The sequence below is a fragment of the Hippopotamus amphibius genome, chromosome 17 (genome assembly GCF_030028045.1).
Source record: "Hippopotamus amphibius kiboko isolate mHipAmp2 chromosome 17, mHipAmp2.hap2, whole genome shotgun sequence".
Classification (NCBI taxonomy): domain Eukaryota; kingdom Metazoa; phylum Chordata; class Mammalia; order Artiodactyla; family Hippopotamidae; genus Hippopotamus; species Hippopotamus amphibius.
The window spans coordinates 37,626,019-37,647,919 of record NC_080202.1 but is presented as its reverse complement, the minus strand read 5'-3'; the positions used below and the strand labels follow the sequence as shown (position 1 = coordinate 37,647,919).

At 52.4% G+C, this 21,901-nt stretch overlaps 2 protein-coding genes and 1 long non-coding RNA gene across 8 annotated transcripts in view; 1 reads left to right on the top strand and 2 right to left on the bottom strand.

Annotated features, from left to right (window-relative positions):
* Nucleotides 1–883, bottom strand: part of LOC130840311 (uncharacterized) — a 32,946-nt gene extending 32,063 nt beyond the window's left edge. The window contains exon 1 of one of the 2 annotated variants that reach the window (XR_009049993.1): nucleotides 5–883. This is a non-coding gene — a long non-coding RNA (uncharacterized LOC130840311). The remainder of the gene's footprint in view (nucleotides 1–4) is intronic. The other variant, XR_009049992.1, reaches the window with a different exon arrangement.
* Nucleotides 884–1,091: 208 nt separating this feature from the next.
* Nucleotides 1,092–14,867, top strand: PNPO (pyridoxamine 5'-phosphate oxidase). 3 transcript variants are annotated; one of them, XM_057716112.1, is made up of 8 exons: nucleotides 1,092–1,375; nucleotides 2,808–2,932; nucleotides 4,022–4,121; nucleotides 4,971–5,024; nucleotides 5,277–5,405; nucleotides 5,721–5,791; nucleotides 6,013–6,229; nucleotides 7,576–8,129. In XM_057716112.1, exons 1-7 carry the CDS (start codon nucleotides 1,238–1,240, stop codon nucleotides 6,179–6,181), a joined length of 786 nt encoding a protein of 261 aa, XP_057572095.1. In that variant the 5' UTR covers nucleotides 1,092–1,237; the 3' UTR covers nucleotides 6,182–6,229; nucleotides 7,576–8,129. The 3 variants fall into 3 exon arrangements, with proteins under 3 accessions (XP_057572095.1, XP_057572093.1, XP_057572094.1); XM_057716110.1 differs by lacking the exons at nucleotides 6,013–6,229; nucleotides 7,576–8,129 and adding an exon at nucleotides 13,571–14,867; XM_057716111.1 differs by having other exon boundaries at nucleotides 6,013–8,129.
* Nucleotides 10,188–15,478, bottom strand: PRR15L (proline rich 15 like). 3 transcript variants are annotated; one of them, XM_057716113.1, is made up of 3 exons: nucleotides 14,887–15,478; nucleotides 12,315–12,790; nucleotides 10,188–11,356 (listed from the first exon to the last, which is right to left on the bottom strand). In XM_057716113.1, exons 2-3 carry the CDS (start codon nucleotides 12,451–12,453, stop codon nucleotides 11,025–11,027), a joined length of 471 nt encoding a protein of 156 aa, XP_057572096.1. In that variant the 5' UTR covers nucleotides 12,454–12,790; nucleotides 14,887–15,478; the 3' UTR covers nucleotides 10,188–11,024. The 3 variants fall into 3 exon arrangements, with proteins under 3 accessions (XP_057572096.1, XP_057572097.1, XP_057572098.1); XM_057716114.1 differs by having other exon boundaries at nucleotides 12,315–12,521; XM_057716115.1 differs by lacking the exon at nucleotides 12,315–12,790.
* Nucleotides 15,479–21,901: the final 6,423 nt, after the last annotated feature.

The following is a 21,901-nucleotide window of genomic DNA, read 5'->3' as shown; positions in this document are numbered from 1 at the left end:
TTACCTGGCACAGTCCTGGGGTGCCTGCCTAGACGGCTCTTGCAGCTCCCCATCCTGATGTTGGTGGAAACCAGGACTACAGAGAGGCCTTGACCCAAGGCTGCCCCAGCCAGGTCAAAGCTGGAATGGGCACTGGCAGGTGTCCTATTTCTCAGCCCTGAGTCCACAGCCTGGAAGCGACTTTGCATAGCCAGCTGCTCCCCTGCACCCCCAGCGACAGCTGGCACTGACCTGGGAGCTAGATTCCAGCTACTGAGAAAGGGCAAAATGTGAAAAATGGGAAACGACAAAGATGGGGGTGGCCCAGGGCAATCTTTCCATCTCCCAGAACACTGGCTAGTGTGAGCTCTGCTGCAACCACAAAAGGGAAACCATGAGGAAAGGGAGCAGCAGCAACCCAGGTTACAGAAAGGAGGCTGGAGAGAGGACTCAGAACAAGAAGAGGAATATAGTTCTGGTCTGGGATGGCTTGATCCCAAATTTTCCCTCTTCCCCTTTCCCATCCACCCATCTGCTTTCTTACCCAGTCTCTTCTTGACCCCAGTGCTCCTCCCCAGACCCCAGAGTACCTCCCCATACTCATACACTACACAGTGCCTATCCCGTGAGATCTTGTGTCACTGCAACCTCTCCCACTCTCAAACTCCAATTTCTTCCCCCCACCAGATCGCCCCTTTCTGTGTCTCCACATCACCTTGCCTCAGAGTCTGGCTCCTAATTCCATCTTCCATTTGTTCTCTCCTGGCACCAGCCTCCCCTGGGGGCGTTCTCCCTGCACTAAGCGGGCCTCCAGGCACCTGCTAGGGGGGCCAGCCTCTTGATATTGACTGCTCCCTTCAGACCCCAGCGGCTCATTCCCCGCGCCCGGCCTGGGCTGCTGCAGTTCCTATACCTTTAACAAACCTCCACGTGCGGGTTAACGGCGGTGACAGCATTTCCTTGTCTCTCTGCTCCCGCCCCCGGAGGCGCTGTCCATTGGCGGCCGAGTTCCGCTGGTCTTGCTCTAATTGGCCTTGCTCCGGGAAAACTCTGACCAATGGCATCTCCGCGCCCGGCTCCCTCCACCGACCCTGCCTTACTATTGGCTCCCATTGGCTCGGAGGACTTGGGGCCTCTGGGCCTGGCTTGGCGACTGGCGAATTCTTCCTCGCCGGGGGTAGATTCCCGGGCTAAGAACCTGGTTCAACCCAACCAGATCCAGCGGGGAGCGAAGCCGGGTCACGTGGCCAGCGGCCCCATGACGTTTGGGCTGCGGGACTTCATCGTGATCTTCCGGCGACCCGCCCAGTGGTCCAGCTGCCTCCGCCACCTGTGCGGCCGCCGTGCTGTCATGGACCTGGGACCGCTGCGCAAGAGCTACCGCGGGGAGCATGAGGTGCCGCCTCCCCACAGGGCCTACCTCGGGGGCGAGAGCACAGGGGACCCGAGTCATCTCCGGAGGAGAGGAGAATGGGAGGGACTCCCTGGGGTTTCTGGTCCACCCCGTGGGGCTGGGGGTCACCTCGGTGGGAGAAGGGGGTTCAAAGACAATCAAGGGGGAAGGGGTTCTGGGGAAATGAGGATACAGGTGGGCTCCAGAGGCAGCTTGTCATTCAGTGGGGCTCAGGGCGCGCACTTGGGGGCCCGCCTGGATGGAATCCTGCAGGTTGCTCTTTGCACAACTTGGGCCGTTTACTCACCTTCCTGGGCCTCGGTTTCCTCAGTACTGACCTCACAGGCATGTTATGGACTTTGATATTTGAAAAGTGCCTAGAACTGTGATAATCAGCTTATAAATGTTTGATAAATAAGTAACAAGTGGGGGAGGAAAAAGCTCCCGCTCTTGCTGCCTTTTCCCTGAGGGTAAGAAACCAAGAGAACTATTTTGGAATTGGGGCCCAGAGCCTGGTTACCAAATCTGGTTGCAAGTGAGCATTTCCAGAAGTGCTTGCTAAACATACAGTTTTTCATTAAACCTCAGACCTACTGAATGAGAATTTACAGAGCGGAACCCAGGAATCTGTCTTTAGGCTCCCCAGGTGGTAGGTTTGACACCATGACATGATTTGTCCATTACTAGCTGTGGGACCTATTCACCTTTTTGTTTTCTTGTCATGAGATAGTTGGGGGATTTAATTATTTATTTTATTTATTTATTTATTGGCTGCGTTGAGTCTTCGTTGCTGCGTGTGGGCTTTCTCTAGTTGCAACGAGCAGGAGCTACTCTTCCTTGTGATGGCTTCTCTTGTTGCAGAGCGCAGGCTCTAGGCTCGAGGGCTTCAGTAGTTGCAGCACGTGGGCTCTAGAGCGCAGGCTCAGTAGTTGTGGCACATGGGCTTAGTTGCTCCATGGCATGTGGGATCTTCCCGGACCAGGAATTGTACCCATGTGCCCTGCATTGGCAGGCAGATTCTTTTTTTTTTTTTTTTTTTTATTTATTTATTTATTTATTTTTTGGGGGGGTACACCAGGTTCAATCATCCGTTTTTATACACATATCCCCATCTTCCCTCCCTTCCTTGACGCCCCCCCCCAAGCCCCCCCCACCCTCCCCGCCCCAGTCCTCAAAGGCATCTTCCATCCTCGAGTTGGACTCCCTTTGTTATACAACAACTTCGCACTGACTATTTTACAGTTGGTAGTATATATATGTCTGTGTTACTCTCGGCAGGCAGATTCTTAACCACTGCGCCACCAAGGAAGTCCCTTGTGAGATAGTTGTTGTGAGAACTAAATGAGTTAATATTTGAAAAGTGCCTAGAACAGAGCCATGTACACAGTAAGCACTTCATGTGTTTGTTAAATGAAATAAAACTCTCCCTTCCCAGGCATTTGAGGAGACTCAGCTGATCTCCTTGGACCCCATGAAGCAGTTTGCTGCCTGGTTCGAGGAGGTTGTCCAGTGTCCTGACATAGGGGAAGCCAATGCCATGTGTCTTGCTACGTGTACCAGGTAGGCATAGCCGTGGGCCCTTCTGTAGGTGGGTACAGATGAAGTAGGAAACTTAGGAAGCTCTCAATTTGATGGATGACAAATTTAGGATTTTAGTTCTGTTATTAATATACTGTGCAGCCTCAGGCAAGTAACTTGTCCTCTCTGGGTCTCAGTGTCTTTACCTGTAAACCAAAGATTAGACTTTACTCAATTCCATTTCAGTGATAAAATGTAATGTCTCATTCATCTCTGCCCTTGATGTACCCACCCCCCAATACATACACCTTTGTCTCCCTCATCGCCCGGTCTCCGCAATTCCCATCTGCTCTTTGAGAGGCAGATCTCCTGGAATCTCTCCATAAAGCTCTCTCCCTCTCTTGAAATCTAGCACAGTGCTTGTTTGTATCACTTATTTGACAGTCATAAACCCCTTGAGACATCTCTTATATCAGCCTTTTATTCAACTCTTCTGGTCCCCCCCTCAGTAAAGCATCAGGCCTTAAAGGCAGGGCTCTTGTACTGTGCCCCTGGATATCCACCAGAGCTAGTTTGCTTGGGCCACCGTAACAAAGTACCACAGGCTGGGGAGCTTAAATAACAGAGATCTATTTTCTCACAGTTCTGGATGCTAGAAGTACAAGACCACGGTGCTGTCAGAGTTGGTTTCTAGTGAGGCCTGTCTTTGTGGCTTACAGATGGATGTCTTTATTGCTGTGTCCTCACATGGACTTCCATTTGCATGTGCAGGGAGAGAGAGCTCTCTGGTCTCTCTTCCTCTTCTTATAAGGACACCAGTCCTACTAGATTAGAATCCCACTCTTACTACCTCATTTAACCTTAGTTATTACCCTAAAGGCCCTATGTCCAAATACAGTCACATTGTGGGTTAGGGCTTCAAAATTGAATTTTAGGGGGACCCATTTCAGTCCATTACAGGGCCCTAGGCAGTGGTGTTATACTTGTACCTCCAGGGCAAATTCCCACAGGCAAGTGGGAATGGGCAGCCTGAGTGCACAGACAGTACAGAATAAGGGGGCACAGGTGTAGGGGTGCTCAGACATCCTGTGTAGAGGGGCTCTGACCACGGTGCTCTCTTCTTTGCCCCAGAGATGGGAAACCGTCTGCCCGCATGGTGCTCCTGAAGGGCTTTGGCAGAGATGGCTTCCGCTTCTTCACTAACTTCGAGAGTCGAAAGGGAAGAGAACTGGTGAGGATCCTTCCTGGGCCTGCAGGGTCCAGCCCTGGCTCATTGGTCGCTTTCTCACACCACACCTGCCCCAACCCACTTGCCGGCTGTGCTCAGGCACCGTCCTGCCTGCGGGCCTTTGCACTTGCCCTGCTCTCTGCCATGGACGAGGGCTCTCTCTAGGCACCCCCACCTCCCCCTCTGTTTACCTGAGTAGCTCCTGTTCCTTCAGGTCTCAGTGCCCCCATTACCTCCTCAGGAAAGCCTTCTGGACTCCCGGGCTGAGTCAGCCCCTCTCACTGTTTGTGGTCATGATAACTTGCAGCTTTCCTCTCTGCCATCTCTTTAGTTCCGAACTGTGCATGTATTTATGGGATTCCGTGAGTCATGTTTGTGTCCTCTGCCGAGTGGTAAGCTTGCGGGGGGCAGAGGCTGTATCTGTGGTACCTCTGTTGTACCCCCAGCACGTTTCCGGGTGTTGAGCACAGAGCTGGCCCTTCATAGGCATTCAATTAATGAATCCAAAACGAGGACCCCTCCCTGAGTCCAGAGCAGCCGAACGTGCCTTTCTGAGGATTTGCACATCTCTAGGTGAGAGAAATGGCAAGCCTCACTTTGGAGTCCATCTGGCTTAGGTTTTCAGTGTAGGTCTTCCATTCACTGTGTGAACCTGGGCCTGTAACTTAACCTCTCTGAGCCTGTCTCCACACTTGTAAAAGCAGGCCTACCTTTGAGGATTTGAAAATGAGACATTATGGTAAATTCATCTGCAGTGGACCTGCGCGATGCAGACTCCCTGCCGTCCCCCCACGCTGGAGGCATCCCTGCTTCTGCCCTGATGACTGTCTGTGGATTCTCTTTCATTTCCAGGACTCTAATCCCTTTGCTTCCCTTGTCTTCTACTGGGAGCCCCTAAACCGTCAGGTGAGTGAGCGATACTGGGACGGCCTGGGGTGGGCTGGGGTGGGACAGGCCTGAGTGTATGGCTGAACCTGGTTAAGGTCCCCAGGCTGGGCAAACATCCTGCCTTTCAAATGGCTCTCACTTAGCTGGGCTAGCTGGAGTCAGGCGTGGTGGGGCAGTGGATAAAGGGAAGAACAGAGAGGACTGGGGCCTGTGCTGGTAAGAAGGGTAGGTGGCATTGAATGCCATCTAACCAGGGCCATCCCTGGGCAGGTGCGAGTGGAGGGTTCCGTGAAGAAGCTACCCGAGGAGGAGGCCAAGTGCTACTTCCACACCCGCCCCAGGACCAGCCAGATTGGGGCTGCGGTCAGTCACCAGAGTTCCGTGATCCCCGATCGGGAGGTGAGTGCCTTGTCCTCTGGATGGCGGGTGCCTTGGCTCAGCCCCAGATGCTGCCTGCAGGGGATGTCAGGGCCCTCTTTCTCCAGCAAAGTGACATGGTTGGTCTCCCTGGGGGATGTGGATATGGGGCGCAGGGAACAGGCCTGCTGTGTTTGTCCGACCCTCCCGTTGGACCGTGTCCCCAGAGGCCAGAGGCCAGCCGGCCTTACTCACCTGTGTCCTCAGCACCTGGCACAGAGCACAGGCTCAGTAAATGGTGATTAAATGAATCATTGACTGGGCCTGGCCCTTCCTCCATCTCCTTCCCCTGGACAGTATCTGAGAAAGAAAAGTAAGGAGCTGGAGCAACTCTACCAGGAACAAGAGGTGCCGAAGCCAAAATACTGGTGAGTGATACCTGGCGGTCATCTGGAAAGGGACACCGGGACCCTCATCCTTACTTAAAGCCATCCTGTCCATGGAATTACAGATCTACTCCTTCCTGGCAACCCTTGTCAGATGCATGCCAGCAGCTTGCTTCACCAGGCCCTGGGATGGTGCAGAGAGTGGTGGGGTTGCCTGGCTGGAAAAATGCACAGAGCACCAAAACCTCTGCTTCTCCTTGTAGGGGTGGCTTCGTACTGTACCCACAGGTAATAGAGTTCTGGCAAGGCCAAACCAACCGCCTGCACGACCGGATCGTCTTTCGACGGGGCGTACCGACAGGAGGCTCCCCCTTGGGGCCCATGACCCACCGAGGGGAGGAAGACTGGGTCTATGAGAGACTTTCGCCCTGACTCCCAATCTGCTGGTGCTGACTGGGATCGGGGCCGTGCTAAGACAGGGTATGGGTTCAGGAGCCAGGCCCTTTTAAACTCAGCCCATTTCCCTTCCCACCTCTCATATTCAGGGCCCTTCAGAGTTCATCCTCCGCGTTCTCTGTAGTCAGCTGGTCTAGTGTCATAGACAATCACAAATGGAAAAGAATCCCATAATTAGTTTCTTGACCTTAACTGTGATGAATTGGAGCAGCTCCCTCTAGGGGTAGTGTCTGGTGTGATTCCCTTTTCTGGTGACAGGGCGTGGGCCCCCAGCAGCCTTGTCCGTCATCAAGGGACAGAGTCATGCTGGCCAAAGCTGATTGGTCCCAGCAGAAGCACCTGAGCCAATCTAGCCAATCGGTTTTTCTTGTCACCAATTGGAAATTTGAAATGGAGCGACTCCGAGCATAGGAGTCATAGCCAAGTCACTAATGGCAGCCCGGAGGCCACAGCCTCTGCCTGCTGCTCTTGCAGTCCCCTCAGCAGTCCCTGGACCCCTCCTTCCCATGTCTGGGTTGTGCAATTCCTCCTCCTCCTACCTCAGAAAACCCATTATCTCTAAAAAAAAAAAAATTTTTTTTTTTTGGCTTAAACTAGCCAGAATTGATTTGCATAGCTTGCAACAAAAAGAACCTTAACTAACTCATTTGCAAATAGGATGTTTTTATACCACTTACCCAACTGATAGCTGCCTTGCATTATCTGAAGCACAGCAATGTGGAACAGAGACTAAATTTATTCTCTGTAGCTCCAAGGGACCCATAGGTGGAAGCTGCACAGAAGTAGATTTCATCTCAACATGGGAAGAGATTTCAAACAATTGGGGCTGCCTAGGAGGACATAGGTTAGTGTCAGACAGGAGTTCTGTAGAAGGGACTCATGCTGGTACCTGCGTGTCAGGAAGCTTTTCATCAAGCTTTACTTTCCATGTTTGTTTATAAAAGCTCTATGTATATGAAATACATATACACATATGTTTATGTGTATTTCACTTTCCAGGTATACAATTAAATAATAGAGATTATATCTTTCTGACACTCACACATCCTTTCACTCCCACCCCCACCCCTACTGGTGACCACTCCTAGATCACTGGTTTTCATCCTCACTGGAATTACCAAGGAGCTTCAAAATCCCTGGTGCCCAGTCCCACCCTCAGAGATGACTGGACCAGTGTGAGTGCAGCCTGGACTTGGGGAAATTTTAAAGGTGCTCAGGGAATTCTGTGCAGCCAAGGTTGAGACCCCCGGTAGTAGGTCCTTGCTACTTGCAGTGTGGTCCACAGGCCACCAGCATCAGCGTCACTTGGGAGCCCACCCCAGACCCATTGGATCTCACTCTGCTTTTAACAAGACCACCCTCTCCCCCAGGTGACCGGATGCACTAGTCTCAACCTCTAAACCAGCCACCTCCCGCCCTCACAATTGGATTCTTCAGTAACCCTTGCCTGAGGCCTGTGCTGAACTGTAGTATTTGCTTTCCTTGAGCACAAGTCTGGTGACCAGGGACAACCTGGGTGAGTGGCCCACAAGCTGTGGAGAGGAGCCAGGCTGGGCAAATGTTTGCTGTGACTAAGCCAGGATCAGAGAACTGACTGTACACGCTGGCACTGAACTTGCTACTCTGTAAACTGCTTCATTCCACCGCATGGGCGTGTGCTTCGGCGTCTGTTACTGACTGCCTCCTCCCGGGGTGGCCCTCTGGGCATTGACCCCTCCCTTAAGCCTGGATGCAGGAAGGCACAGTAGTAACCCTGTGGCCACCTGCAGGAGAGAGTGCTGGGGTGCCCTTCCCTGCCTTGTCCTGTTTGTGTTCCTGGGAGCAGTGTACCCCGTCTGCTTTGAGCCTGATCTCAGCCGTTCCTTTCCTCTTCTCTGTCTGACAATCACTGTGCCAAGTCTATAATAAAAGCTCATCAGCCATGCATGATATTAATGTTCAGTCTAGCCTGATCTGGCCCCCCACCCCCCAGGATTGAGGGGAGTTGGGGAATTTAAGCAACTCCTCCCATCCGGCTTCTCCCCTGGGGAGGTTGGGTGTCCAGCAGAGGGAGCCCGATGCCCAGGGTTGGCCCCTTCTAGGCGGCGCAGGCCTGTTCTGGTCTGCCTCCCCCTCTCCCCCCCTTGGGTCTTGTCCCAGTGAAACTGTGGTCGATAACCCGTAGCCTCTCTGGCTCCTACACGTGTTTGCGCTCTCACTTCCTCCTCCTCCTCCTCCTCCAGCCTCATGAAAACTTGCAGCTGCCTTGGCTGTGACTCCCCGGGCAGCCAGATCTCCCTTTGGCTTTTAGTACCTGCCCCCCACCCCCATTCATCCATCCCCCAGCTTAGGGTTATATGTGGAGTTCTCCTGGAAGGTTCTGCGGACATCAGTTCGGGCCGTGAAGCGGGGCGGCAGGCGTGGGGCAGAGGGGCCCACAGACCCTCTCACCTCAGAGGGCCAGGCGTTGCCAGCATGATATAGAACCGCGGGTCGCTGGCCCCCGGGGCTCAGCCTCATCTCTCCCTTGCCTCAGGGACCCTCTCAGGACGGCTGAAATGGCAGATCCCTGCGGTCTGGGGTGTCAGGGGACACTCAGCCTTGAAGCTGGTTGACTTTCCCTGGCTGGTTCCAGAGTTGGGCAGCCCCATTGGATGGTGCTCGCCTTCCAGGATCCCCAGACCCAGGCATAACCCCACCTCCCCTTCTGCCGAAGGTGACTGCTCCTTTCCTTGTTCTGAGCCTCAGTGTCCCTTCCCTGAGCAGATGAAAATCAAGTGTGCAAGGGGCTGTGTGGTGCAGCGGTCATATGCACGGCTCTGGCCTCAGTCCCAGCTCAGCCACCGCGAGCCCTGACCAAGGGCTGGTGACTTGACCTCTCTAAGCTTCAGCTAATGCACCTGAAAAACTGGAAAATGGCAATAATGACAGCACCTGTGATGAGAGGGTTAAAGGAGGAAACTCGTGGAGTACCTGTCACAGGGCCTGGCCTGTTATAAGCACTCTGTAAGGAGCAGCTGGTAAGCCTGGGCAGAGCTGCAGCCTGGGGAAAGTCAGCTCCTCCATGGGAGGCTTTATGGACTGAGTGATTGTTGGGACCCTAGAAAGGGATAGGGGAAGAGGCTTTGGGGAAGGCAGCACACATGAGCCTGCCTTCCCTCCCTCCAGCCCCTGGTCTCCCACACGCGTCCTGAGAGTTCCCTCTGGCCTGGGTGAGGCCGCCTAACAAAGGCACCCTTGTACAGGTCTGTTTGTTTTGGTAAATTTCCTGAGTAACCTCCCTGGGGTGGCCCAGCAGCCTGCAAGCAGCTGACCTGGAAGCCACAGGACCACACTGTTTAGTCGTCACCTTGGTCTCTCTCTGTTCCCACCACGAGCTCCAGAGACTTGGCCAATTTTTTCCAGTTCTCAACTCATGGGGCTTGAGGAGGGTCTGGACCTAACAGCATAGGAAGTAAGCTCTCTCCTCAAACTTAAATGGAAGAAGTGGGCTGTGGTGGAGTTCCTTCATCAAGCAAGGGGAAGGAAACCAGTATTCACTGGGCACCTACTAGAGGACTACTTATGGACCACTTAATACTGACCACTCCCTGTGAAATAGGTATTATTACAGCCTCTTTTACCAAGAAGAGACTGAGGCTCAGAGGAGGTGTTTTGGGTTGTTGTTGTTGTTGTTTAAATGTTCCCCCCAATCACCCAGCTACTAAGGGGGGAACCCAAACCAAACCACTGAGATTTGGGGGTCGGTCCCCAAAGGTCTACTCCATTCTCTTGGAGCCCCTGACAGCCTCTCTGTTGCTGAGGTGTAATAGCTCCTTCCTTTGCTCTCTTCATCTCCAGACACTAAAGATGGCTTGGTGGGCGAAGTTAATGACCTAGGTATTACATTTTTACACCTGGGGACCCTTCCTGGTGCTTGCAAGGGACAGTTTGAACACAAAGTAAAAAAGAGTAAAGGCATGAAAAACAGCATCTCAGTAAATGCAAGACAAGAACATAAATAGGTTCTCTGCTTCTGCAGCATTGTTTATTACAAAAAGAGAAACCTACAATTGTTTTTTTAAACAAAACTCAGGGCTCCAGGACTCATCTCTGGGGCTGATCCATCTTAAATACCAGTAGGGAGAGGGAGGCGGCTCCTGCCAGAGCTTGGCACCCCCTTTCCGAGTTTGGACCCATGAAGCAGTGTAGCTTTCCTTTGAGGGTATGTGCAGAAACCCATGGGGTCCCTAATCAGGCCTTCTGCAGCACCCCCTAGGGAGTGCCAGGGCCCCCCTCCCCCTGCACACCCAGGGGCAAAGTTCCAGGAAGTTTCCCACTTGAGTTAGGAGGTGAGCTCGAGTTCAACATCTCCGCCTCAGCTCCAGGAAACCAACCCCCATTACGTGGCTTCTGGAAAATGCACTCTCAGAACTGATCCAGGGAATAATCCCAGGTAGAGAAAGTAGAAGGGGCAACAATTCCAACTCACCCTTGACCCTGTGCCCCGGGAGGGTGTGAGGTCTGTCCAGCTCCCTTGTTCCATTCCTTCCACGCCCATCTCCCTGCTGGTGCTGCCACGTCTTGGAGGAGGGCTGTCCTTCCTGAGTGGGACTTTTCATCCTTGAACTGGAATGCCTTTGTGTGTGGTGGGGGAGGGCGGGAGGACCTGGGATCTCTCAGGCTTTCCAGAAAGATGGAGCACATAAATACAAACCCAAAACCAGACATTTCCTGCCAGCAGGCAACAGCTACTCCCGAGGCTTCAGCTGTGGCCAAAGAGGCCGGCGTGGCAAGCTCCTGTCTCAGATCCAGCTGACGGCAGGGAGTGAGGAGGTGCTAGCATCCTCCTTGGCCCCCTTCACTGTCCTTTGCCCTCCCCGTCGTCAAAGAGGTTGGGGTTCTCTGCCAGCGTGGCTCGGACTTTTTTCTTCTCCTTGAAGCGGCCTGAGTGGGAGACTTTGACGTGCTTGCCCTTTGTGTTCTTGTCCACAATCTTCTCCAGGCGGGTGTTATAGTTGCTGTTGGGGCCCCCGCTGTCAGGCCCTGGGGGCTCTGCGCCGCCCTCGGTTTGGGTGTAGGTGTCGGGGATCTCATACAGCACCTTGGGAGTGGATTTCTTTTTCCGGAGGAAAGTCAGCTTCCACCAGCCAACGTCGGTCATGGCTCTCCCAGACCTGAGCGTGGGGCTTTCTGCAGGCGTAGGGGGTGTAGAGAAAGGCGTCAGTGGGGAGAAGGGGCAGGGGTCTTGTAGCAGCCCTTTCTCGTCTCCCAACCGTGCTTTTCATAGCCTGGGCTTGAAAGAACTGAGGGTAGGGCCAAATGAACCCAGGACTCAGGTAAGTGATGCAATGCTTTGGGGGAATATGAGGAGACAGAGGGATCTGGGGAAGTGGCGCCCAAGAGAACACCCATGGGGAAGCCATCTGAGCCAGGCAGAGGGGACAACGGGACCACCACACACCCCTGCCAGGCAGCTTTGACACTCCAGGCCCCTTGGGGCTGCAGGATGGTGAACAGCTGGCCCGGGTCACACAGTAACCAGGCCTTTGCCACCTTCCCGTCCTCTTCCTGCTGTACCTCCAAGCCCTACTGCCAGGAGTGGACAGATGGTCAGCTGGTATCACATGGACAGAAACACCTTGTGCATTTTGCTTGGAATTCATTACAAAATTAAACAGGATTTGTGATGTTCAGAGTCATTTGGACCTCCCAGTTGTCGCCACCGGGACTAAATGAGCAGCCGGGTTTTTTCTAAGAGGGAGAAGCAGGCTGGGAGCGGGAAGTCCCGAGGACTGTTCCAGCCTCGTGACCTCTGGCAAGTTACTTCTCTGGACCTGTGTCCTCACTCGTCCCTCACATTTAGCTCTCACGTTAATCCCTGCCCATGACGTAGACAAGCTTTGCAAAGTATTCAATAAAAGTTATGCTGATGTAATAATTACTGAGGGGTGGCTCCCTTTCCCCATACAGCTTCCACGAGGACAGGGGTTTGAAGGGGACCTGAACATTTGGAAGGAAGTTTGGTGGGGCCAAGAGGTACATGTGGGATCTGGTTATCACAGGCTGGACCCTCCATAAGGGTACCCCACAAGAGGTGGGGCGGGGGGGCTGAAATCCAGGCTTCTGCCCTGACAGCATTATGTGTCACCTTTTACTAATTTCCACAAAGTTGCTGCCTGAGCTACTGGAAGTTCTGGCGGATGAGGTTGCCTGCACACCACAAGAAGAAGAGAGCAGAGACTGGAGGAAGTAAGATCAATGAAAGAGCAGGCAGAGTGATGAGACATGGAGACATCTCTGGGCCTGGAGAGGTTGGTCCGGTTCTTAGGACTCCGTGGTGTGGGCTGTGAAAGTCCTGAGGAGGAGGGTGTGAGAGCCACAGTACACAGTACAGAAAGTTAGATGGTCACCCAGCCTAAGCCCAGGCGAATGTATCACCTCCTTTTAAAAACGGATGTTCTTGGGAATTCCGTGGTGGTCCAGTGGTTAGAACTCTGTGTTTTCAGGGCTGAGGGCCCAAGAGCCCAGGTTCAGTCCTTGGTCTGGGAACTAAGATCCCACAAGCTGCGCAGCATGGCCAAAACAAACAAAAACAAACCAACCTGATGGTCTTAACTACATTTTCTAAAAAGACCAGAAAGAAATATGACAAGTGATTAATATTGGTTTTCTTTATGTAGAAGGAATAGGGGATGCTTCCTCCTCTCTATTTTCTGATTCCCAGATTTTCCATAATGAGTCTGGATTTTTTGCTTAGAGGGTGGGTATATCAATTTCAAAAAAAAAAAAAAAAAGCAGAATGCTGACCTAGGCTTGGAATGAACTGAGTGCCTGCACCCATGGCCCTCTTGTTGTGGGCGTCCCCTGGCCCTCCAAATACCCATCCCCTTGCCCAGAGCAGATGCCCAGTGGATTCCTTCCCACCTCTCTGTCCAGAAAGCCGGATCCCACTTTTCCAGCTCTGTCCCTCCAGCTGAGCTCAAGTAGCAAGAGAATCCCAGGGAGATCTAGTGCGGCTCCCACTTAGAAAGTGAAGGAGGTGTGAGTGGTCAGATAAATACTTTCAGGGCACCCTGGGGTGAGTACACCAAGGGGACAGCCTGAGAGCTTTGCTTTGGCAGCCTGCCCCACCTGGGCTTAGCACAGCCTTGCACAGAACTTGGTGTTCCAGAATGGGTTTCTGGAAGGAGTTGTGGGGAGGGCCGGGAAGGCGGGACAGAGTGCTCACTCGGCCTGTGGGTGCCCCAGCCCCCACCTGGTCTGGGTCAAAGCCCACAGCCCCACCACCGCCCATCCGGGCTGCCAAGGAACTTGGGGAGTGGAGGCTCCAGCTCCTGAACCGACAGTAACCCCCAAACTGCCTAGGAAGTGGCCTCTGCAGTTAAACTATACTCACTTTAACAGGTATTTGAACTTGGCATCCACTCTCCTTGGAGTAAAGGGAGCGACAGATCACAAGGAACTCGTCAGAAAACCACCGAGAGAGGTTGGACTAGCCCTCGGACCCTGCCTCGGAGCCTCCACCGTGGCACCAAGGCATTGGTGCCCTTGTCTCCTGGCCTTGAACTCTGGTCTCTCCAAGATGCTTTTTGCTTGCTATCCCTTCTGTCCTGGAGGACATGCGCACACCAGTGAGCAGGTGTTTGGCCCTTTAGGCAAGCCTGACCTATGGAAATCTGAATTTGCAGAACAGATAAATTAGCGGACTGTTCTTTGTTTTACAAAATAACCCGGCTATAAGATTCTTTTAAATAGATAGTGTAAAATCTGATTTGCTTTAGGAAAAAAAAAGTGACACAATAGCCAAACTTCCCGGATATCCAAAGTTGCAAAGAGCCAGATGCCTGCATCCACACGCCATGCCTAAACACAGGAGGCTGTGGGGGCTGGGGGGAGGAGATGTACCTGGGATTTTGAACCAATTCAGCATTTGGTGACATTTGGCTTGTGCAGGGCCCTGAGCAGGCCGCTGAGGGCAGGGCCCTTGCCCCAGGGCCTTGCAGTCCATGGGATGATAGAAATCAGCCCTGAAGATGCAAGCTACACATCCACTGTTTTGCACAGCTTGGGAACCCACAAAGGGCCTCCCAGGATAGCCTGCCACCTCCTGCCTATGGTGGTCAGCACCCTGGTATGCACGTGGGCACCCCAAGACAGCCCCCGCCTTGCCAGCTGGTTTCTGTGTGCTGCCCTAAGGGCCTTACCCAGACTGGGGTTGGCTCCTTCTGAACTGAGACAAGTTAACCATTGACAGGGGTGGAGGTGGAAGGGTGGAGGGGGGTTGAGGGAGCAAGTCAGCTTCCATGTTGTAAGACAAAACTCAGAACCCCCTCCCCCATCTCTCTGCAGGGCCCCTGTGGTACTGCTCCACTCTGCGTGAGACTGGGGTACCCTGGATAGGACAGGGAGCTATTCCTACTAGACCGCCGGAAACATCCTCCAGGCTGGGGGCTAGGAGGTGGTAGACTCCAGCTCAGCAAGAGTTACTAGAGCACTGCTCTGAAGTAAAACTTTCCCAGAAGGAGCTCTGTTGGAGGCCTGGATTGACTCCAAGAAGCCAGTGGGATGAGTCAAGTTCTGCCTGCCCACCTAGGGAGAGATGGGAGCCGTCCTGCCTGGTTCCCCCTCCCAGGGGGCCTTGTCCTCTGTGGAGGCAGAGCTGGGTCCCCTGACAGAGGCTAGTGCCTTGGTTTCCCCTCCCACCCACCCTCTGCCTGTACCTGTGATCCTGACTGCTCCGGGCTGGAGGCGAGAGCTTCCCTAGAGAAGGAGCTGAGTGTAGGAGCTGCCCCCGAGGGAGACCGGGGGAGGTGCGGGTGCCTCCGGGGTGCCGCGCCAGGCAAGGCTCAGGCCAGGAAAGGTGGGCAGGAGCAGCTGTGCAGCAGGTGCAAGAGAAACAGGTGCAGGAGCGGGTACCTGCTCTGCACTGCGGCTCCAGGAGTCAAGGTGAACCTGAAACCCTGCCCCTCCCGGCTAAGTAAACAGAAGCAGAGGCCGGCTTGGGTGATGAATATTCATCACCCCAGAAATCCAATCCCAGCACCCCTCCACTCACCCAGAAGCCAGGGTCCTCCAGGGACCGCCTAGCCAGGAGGAGGAAACCCCAAGGGAAGTCTGGGGTGGGGAGAAACAGGAGCCTCTCTCCTCAGTTTCCCCACTCTGAGCTGCCTGGTTGCACCCCCAACCATAACTAAGGTCACCCCACCCACTTCATGCCCCAAAGAGTCTGACCCCTCTCCAGCACAAACTGCTGCCTGGATGTTGCCCCAGGGCACAATCGGGGAAAGGGTTAAGGGCTGCTGCTTCCGTTGGCCCATGAGGGACGGGGTGCACCCAGTTCCTTTGAACTCCAGAGTGAAACCCGTCCCTGGTTAAACTGGTTGGCAGACCGGTTTCCAGGCTGTCCTCGCTGGCTGTCTGCTTCCACTCCAAGCCTCAGGCGGGTGCTGGGTGGTGGGCTGTCGCTCCCTCCTGACCTGAAGGGCCTTCCTCAAGATCTCCCTAGAGGTGGGGTTGGGCATCACCTCCTTAGGCCAGGTTCTCCAAACCTAGCATAACCTCAAGCATCCTCATCCCCTCCTCCCTCACTTAGGAGCGGGATTCAAAGACCTTGAAATCCTATCTTCCTTCATTGTGTCTATTCCAGGCTCAGACCAAGGCACTGGGTAGAGAAAAGGTATACAATTCCCCCTATTCCTGGCTCTCCCTCCAAGTTACATTCTAAATTATAACTAACCAACCAACTCTCAAGTCTGCCCCACCATCTCCAACCCTGCTTGCACTTGGTTCAGCGTCTCATGGCCTCTTAAGCTTACGTCTGCCTCCATCTTCAATAGCCCCCTTGCCTCTAGGCCTCAGGTGGACAGTCCTTCAAAGGCTCCCCATGGTCCACAGTGGATGCCACTTGGCCTGGCACTCCTAGGATGGGCCTCTGCAGCCTCCTCTCCCAACCCTCCCTGCATGTGCACACGAGGCCTTTCTCTGCTACCTTCCTGTGTGCAGAAGCTGCCTAACAGGATGAGATTAGGAATGGCCTCTCCACCCCCTGAGTAAACCAAGACAAACTCCTATGCATCCCTCAAGGCCTAAATTCACTACTATGCCCCCTGCTCCACCAAGAATTTTCTTGTTCCTACAGGGCTTACTCACATGCTTCTATTTAACATGGTATCATGACTAACTATGTACATACACACACACATAGTAATGTAATGATCTAGTCATGTACGTGCCTCCCTTATAGAATGCTAGCTCCTTGAGCCCAGAGTTATCGATCACTGATACTGATATATAGGAGGTACTTAATGCAAACTTTAAAATACAAATGAGAAACAGAAGCATTGTCTTTAAAAATTCTTAATGTAGCCACTTGCCTTTGTCCTACTCTTACTCTCCCTGGGGCAGGTAAATGTGAGAGAAAACATTTATTTCACTTCTTGTGGTCTCAGCGGCAGCAGGCTTGCTGATACATTATCAGCTCCCCTGGGGTCTATTTGAACTGAGGGTATTATTTTGTAAGGTCCTCCTGCCTCTCATGAGTGGTATACGCAGTTGTCCCAGGAAGGTTTCTAGATCTGTCACTTGCTCTGAAAGCTTGGTCTATTTGAGAGTGGATGTCCGATCCAGAAGACACCAGAAGAGGCTACAAACGTGACTCAGGTGTTGGGAAGATACTGGAAGGATCATGGGATGAGCACTAGCTTGGAGGGCTGAACCAAGGGCCAGGACACCATTTCCATCTGTGCAGGAGGAAGGGGCTTGTGCTGGAAGCGCTCACTGCCCCCACTCCAAAATTCAGGCCCTTCTGCTGTGTGGGACCCAGGGAGGGCAGAATTCTGTTCTCTCAGCTGCACTCCGGAGAACGTGCCCCAGCGGGTGGGATTCAGTGGATGCCCACATGTCCTGTCCCTCAAAGAATGCCAGCAAGGCCAGGTGCAGGCGTGGAGGCCTGCCCTGGCTCCCCGTCCTGGGAGGGACCAGCCTGGGAAGTCAGGTCCAACCCCTGACCTTTGGTAGGTTTGTTTCTGGGAGGAGCAGGGTTGGGAGGGGACTTTGAGACAAGGCTATAAACTATGACTATCCCTTAAACAGATCACCCCCACAAGGCCGCTTTATTGCTTTCTAGAATTTTCCACCTTTTAATGCACCTTCCTAAAACGAGGCTCAAATGTGATATTCCAAATACAAACACGCAATGTCCCGTTTTCAGAAATGTGTCCTTGTTGAATGAAGCAAGTAAAATACACCTAAGGGAGCCTCAAGGACCTTGGTGCCCTGTTGGGACACACAGCCATGGGGCCCCATTGGATTATAGATCCAATCCGGCCCAACAGATCATTCCTATCTTGCTGACCTCTGTCCAGGGAGTAGATCTAGGCTCCAGGGATGTTTATTTCCCAAAGCAGGGAGACGAGAGAGGCTGCCATTCTCCTCAGTACTCCCCCTCCTCTGGAAGGCCAGGAGAGGGAGATCTGGGGGGTGGCCAGCCTGGTCGAGGGGATAAGTGGGACAAGGCCAAAGATTGGTCTCTGGAATCTACACCAGGTACAGCTGTGGGGTGGGCAGGGGCAAGTCTGAGGTGGGGGTTGAGGTGGCGGTTGGAGGCGTTGCCGCACTGTTCTCCTTCTGGGAGACCTCAGTGGGTAGTGGGACTATGAGCAGTCAGTACTCGTGGGGACTGTGTTCCAGGCATTGCTCCCAATGTGAGAACTCTGAATCTCATTGCCACACCAAGGGAGAGCCTCTGGGTTCACCAACTTGCATCCCCACCAGCAATTTTCCCATTATTCTTCATATACAGTTACCTGTGGCTGCTGTAACAAATTACCACAAACTTGATGGATTTAAACAACAGAAATGTATTCTCTCACAGCTCTGGAGGTCAGAATTCCAAAGTCAGTTTCAGTGGCCAAGACCAAAGTGTTAGCAGGGTCACGATCCCACCCGAGGCTCCAGGGACCGTCCATTCCTTGCCTCCTCCAGCTTCTGGTGGCCGTAGGCATTCCTTGGCTTGCGGCAGCATCACTGCAATCTCTGCCTCCTCCATCCTCACACCACTTCCTCTTCCATGCGTCTAGTCTCTCTCTGCCTCTCTTTTACAAGAACACTTGGGAGAGTATTTAGGATTCACCCAGATAATCCAGGATGATCCTTACTTAATCACATCTACAAAGACTCTTTTTCCAAATAAAGTCACATTCACAGCTTCCAGGGATTTGATGTGGACATCTTGGGGGTCAGGGGGAGAGTTTTTTGGCCCGTCACACTCTTCATTTTGACCGTCTCCGTATGTCAGACTGTGGTAGAGTGGTAGACAGTGAGCGTGCCAAACAGACACCCCCGCGAGGAAGGACTTTCTGCCTTCCTCGGCTGTTGGCCTCCAGCTGTCAGCTCCTTCAGGGGCCACCTCAGCTGCAGAGAGCACCTCTCCCAAGAGCCTGCCCTGCTGGGGCAGCCTGTATCTGCGGATATAAGGTCCAGCCATTTCAGCCCCATGATGGGCGCCTGGAGGGGCAATATTCACTCCAGAACTCCCCACCAAATTGACTGAAGTTTTGTCAGGCCCGCATTACAGTTGAATTTTTTCCCACTGCCCAATCCTACTTCTTTTTCTTTTTTTAATTAATTAATTAAATAATTAATTTATTGGCTGCATTGGGTCTTTGTTTCTGCGCACAAACTTTCTCTAGTTGCGGGCGAGCAGGGGCTACTCTTCATTTTGGGGCACGGGCTCCTCATTGCCATGGCTTCTCTTGTTGTGGAGCACGGGCTCTAAGCCCGCGGGCTTCAGTAGTTGTGGCACACAGGCTCAATTGTTGTGGCTCACGGTCTCCAGAGTGCAGGCTCAGTAGTTGTGGTGCATGGGCTTAGTTGCTCCATGGCATGTGGGATCTTCCTAGAGCAGGCATCAAACCCGTGTCCCCTTCATTGGCAGGCAGATTCTTTTTTTTTTAATTAATTAATTAATTAATTTATTGGTTGTGTTGGGTCATCATTGTACGTGGGCTTTCTCTACTTGCGGCAAGTGGGGCTACTCTTCGTTGTGGTATGCGGGCTCCTCATTGCTGTGGCTTCTCTTGTTGTGGAGCAGGGGCTCTAGGAGCATGGGCTTCAGTAGTTGCAGCACACAGGCTCAATAGTTGTGGCACATGGGCTTAGTTGCTCTGTGGCATGTAGGATCCTCCTGGAGCAGGGATTGAACCCGTGTGCCCTGCATTGGCAGGTGGATTCTTAACCACTGCGCCACCTAGGAAGTCCCCTCAATCCTACTTCTGTCTGGTTCCTCTCACAGGAAGTGATCCCTAGTAAGCATCTTGCCCCCCAGACTTCACCTACTTCTGGAGAACACAACCTGGGACACAGAGATAATTTTTGCCAGTATGATGGAAGTGAAGTAATAATTTTTGTGTCTATATATTTGCATTTCCCTAGTACACTGGATTGAATAAAGTCCCACAAACTCATGTCCACCTAGAACCCTAGAGTGTGACCTTATTTGGAAATAGGGTCTTAGCAGATGTAATTAGTTAAGCTGAGGACATACTAGATTAGGGTGGGCCCTAAATATCCAAGGACCAGTGTCCTTATAGGAGGAGAGACACAGAGACACACAGGGAGAACACCATGTGACGACAGAAGTGGAAACTGAAGTGATGCAGCTACAAGTCAAGGAATAGCAAGGATTGTCTGCAACCACCGGAAGCTGGGTGAACAGATGGAACAGACGATCCTTCAGAGCCTTCGGAAGGAATCAACCTTGCTGACACCTTGATATCAGACTTCTGGCCTCCAGAACTGCGAGAGAATACATTTCTGTTATTTTAAAGTACCTAGTTGGTGCTAATTTGTTACAGCAGCCCTAGCTAACTATACACCTTGTTTGTAATATGATTGAGCATCTTCTCATACATGTATTGGCCATTTGGGCTTCCTGTTCTCTGAAAGGATACTTTCTCAACGTAGAAAGACTTCTCTACCTCCCCACATAATTGTTGTCCTTCTAGCATGCACTGAAGTAATACAACTGCATTTATGGATTCCTGGACTCTGCACAATTCTACAGCTTTCCAGGGATCTGCTGCCTATTGGTTGGGAGCCCTGATCTACAGCATTAAATTTCAACCCTTTGTCTTGGACTTGAGTGTTCCTCATGATCTCACCTTACCAATCTCTTCAACCTAATTTCTCTCTCTGTAAATATCCCATGCTTCCATAATAAAGTTCTGGAACAGTCATGCTCTCTCTTACCTATGTATTTTATCCATGTTATTTACTCTCTCTTCCTAGAATGACACCCATCACTTACACACCTCCTCTCTCTCCTCTCCCTTTTACCACAATTCATTCCCATCCTACCAGACTCGGTTCAAGTGTTACTTCTCCCAGGACCCTGCTCTGATGGTTTTCCATCCCCATCCCTTGCCTTTACCCCCCAGTTGAGTTGGATACTCCCCTTTTCTGTTCCCTTAGCACTCTGAGCCTCCCTCTTATTTTTTTTTGTATGGATTTTTTTTTTAAGATTTATTTATTTATTGAATTTAAAAAAAATTTTTTGACTGCGTTGGATCTTTGCTGCTCTGCATGGACTCTCTCTAGTTGTGGTGAGAGAGAGCCACTCTTCGTTGCAGTGCGAGGGCTTCTCATGACGGTGGCTTCTCTTGTTGTGGAGCATGGTCCCTAGGTGCATGAGCTTCAGTAGTTGCAGTGCATGGGCTCAGTAGTTGTGGAGTTGTGGCTCTCAGAATCTAGAGCGAAGGCTCAGTAGTTGTGGCTCATGGGCTTAGCTGCTCTGCATCATGTGGGATCTTCCCGGACCAGGGATTGAACCCGTGTTCCCTGTATTGGCAGGCTGGTTCTTAACCACTGTGCCACCAGGGAAGTCCCTGTATGGACTTTTTAAGCACTTACTATGTATGAGCACAATGCTAGGCTCTGGGCCTGCTGTCATGGGATTTAGAATGTGGTGGGCCCCTCACACGTCACGTATCACTTTCTTCAAGCGCTGGGACCACGTCTTCACGTTAAGGTCCCCAGCACCTTGACAAATAGTGCTTGACAAATAGAGGGTAACTAACACTGAACTGCATGAAAAAGGAGGCTGATAGATGAGTAGTTTGGCAGTGGACTTGGTTTCCCTTTCCTTGGAAGAGCAGATTCCCTCCACCTGCCACGATGGGGATGATGAAATAACGAAATGTAGTGGCATCCTTAGAAAATAACACCTTGGACCCAATTCACGAAGCCACCTATGAGTTGTTTTCTCCCAGATGACTAGCAAAGGTGAAGGGATGGGGAGGGCATGGTGGCCAGGGTTTATCGGGCAATTACTGGCCCCAGCTGACTGGCCCCTCATAGGCCTTCTGGCCTGTGTTAACTCATGAAGCCAACCAGCCCTGATATTTTCGCCTTGAATTCCTCCCTTGAGCTCCAAGTGACTCCAAGTCCTAAGCTGTAGAGGAGGGAGGGGGAGGAAAAGAACTGGGGAATGCACAGACCAAGTGATCATGGTCCCCACTCATCACTAAACACCTTCCTGCACCTGCTGCACCTTCTCTTATTCCTTCCTTCACAAGCATCCATCAAGCACCTGACACCCAACGTCAGGTGTCATGCCAAGTGCTAGGGCTACAGAGGTGAAAAGGCCTGTACTCCCTGCCCACATGGTGCTCACTGACTAGCTGGGAAGACAGACTGAAAAAAACCAACCCAGAGATTACTGTGCAAGCAGCAAGAGGC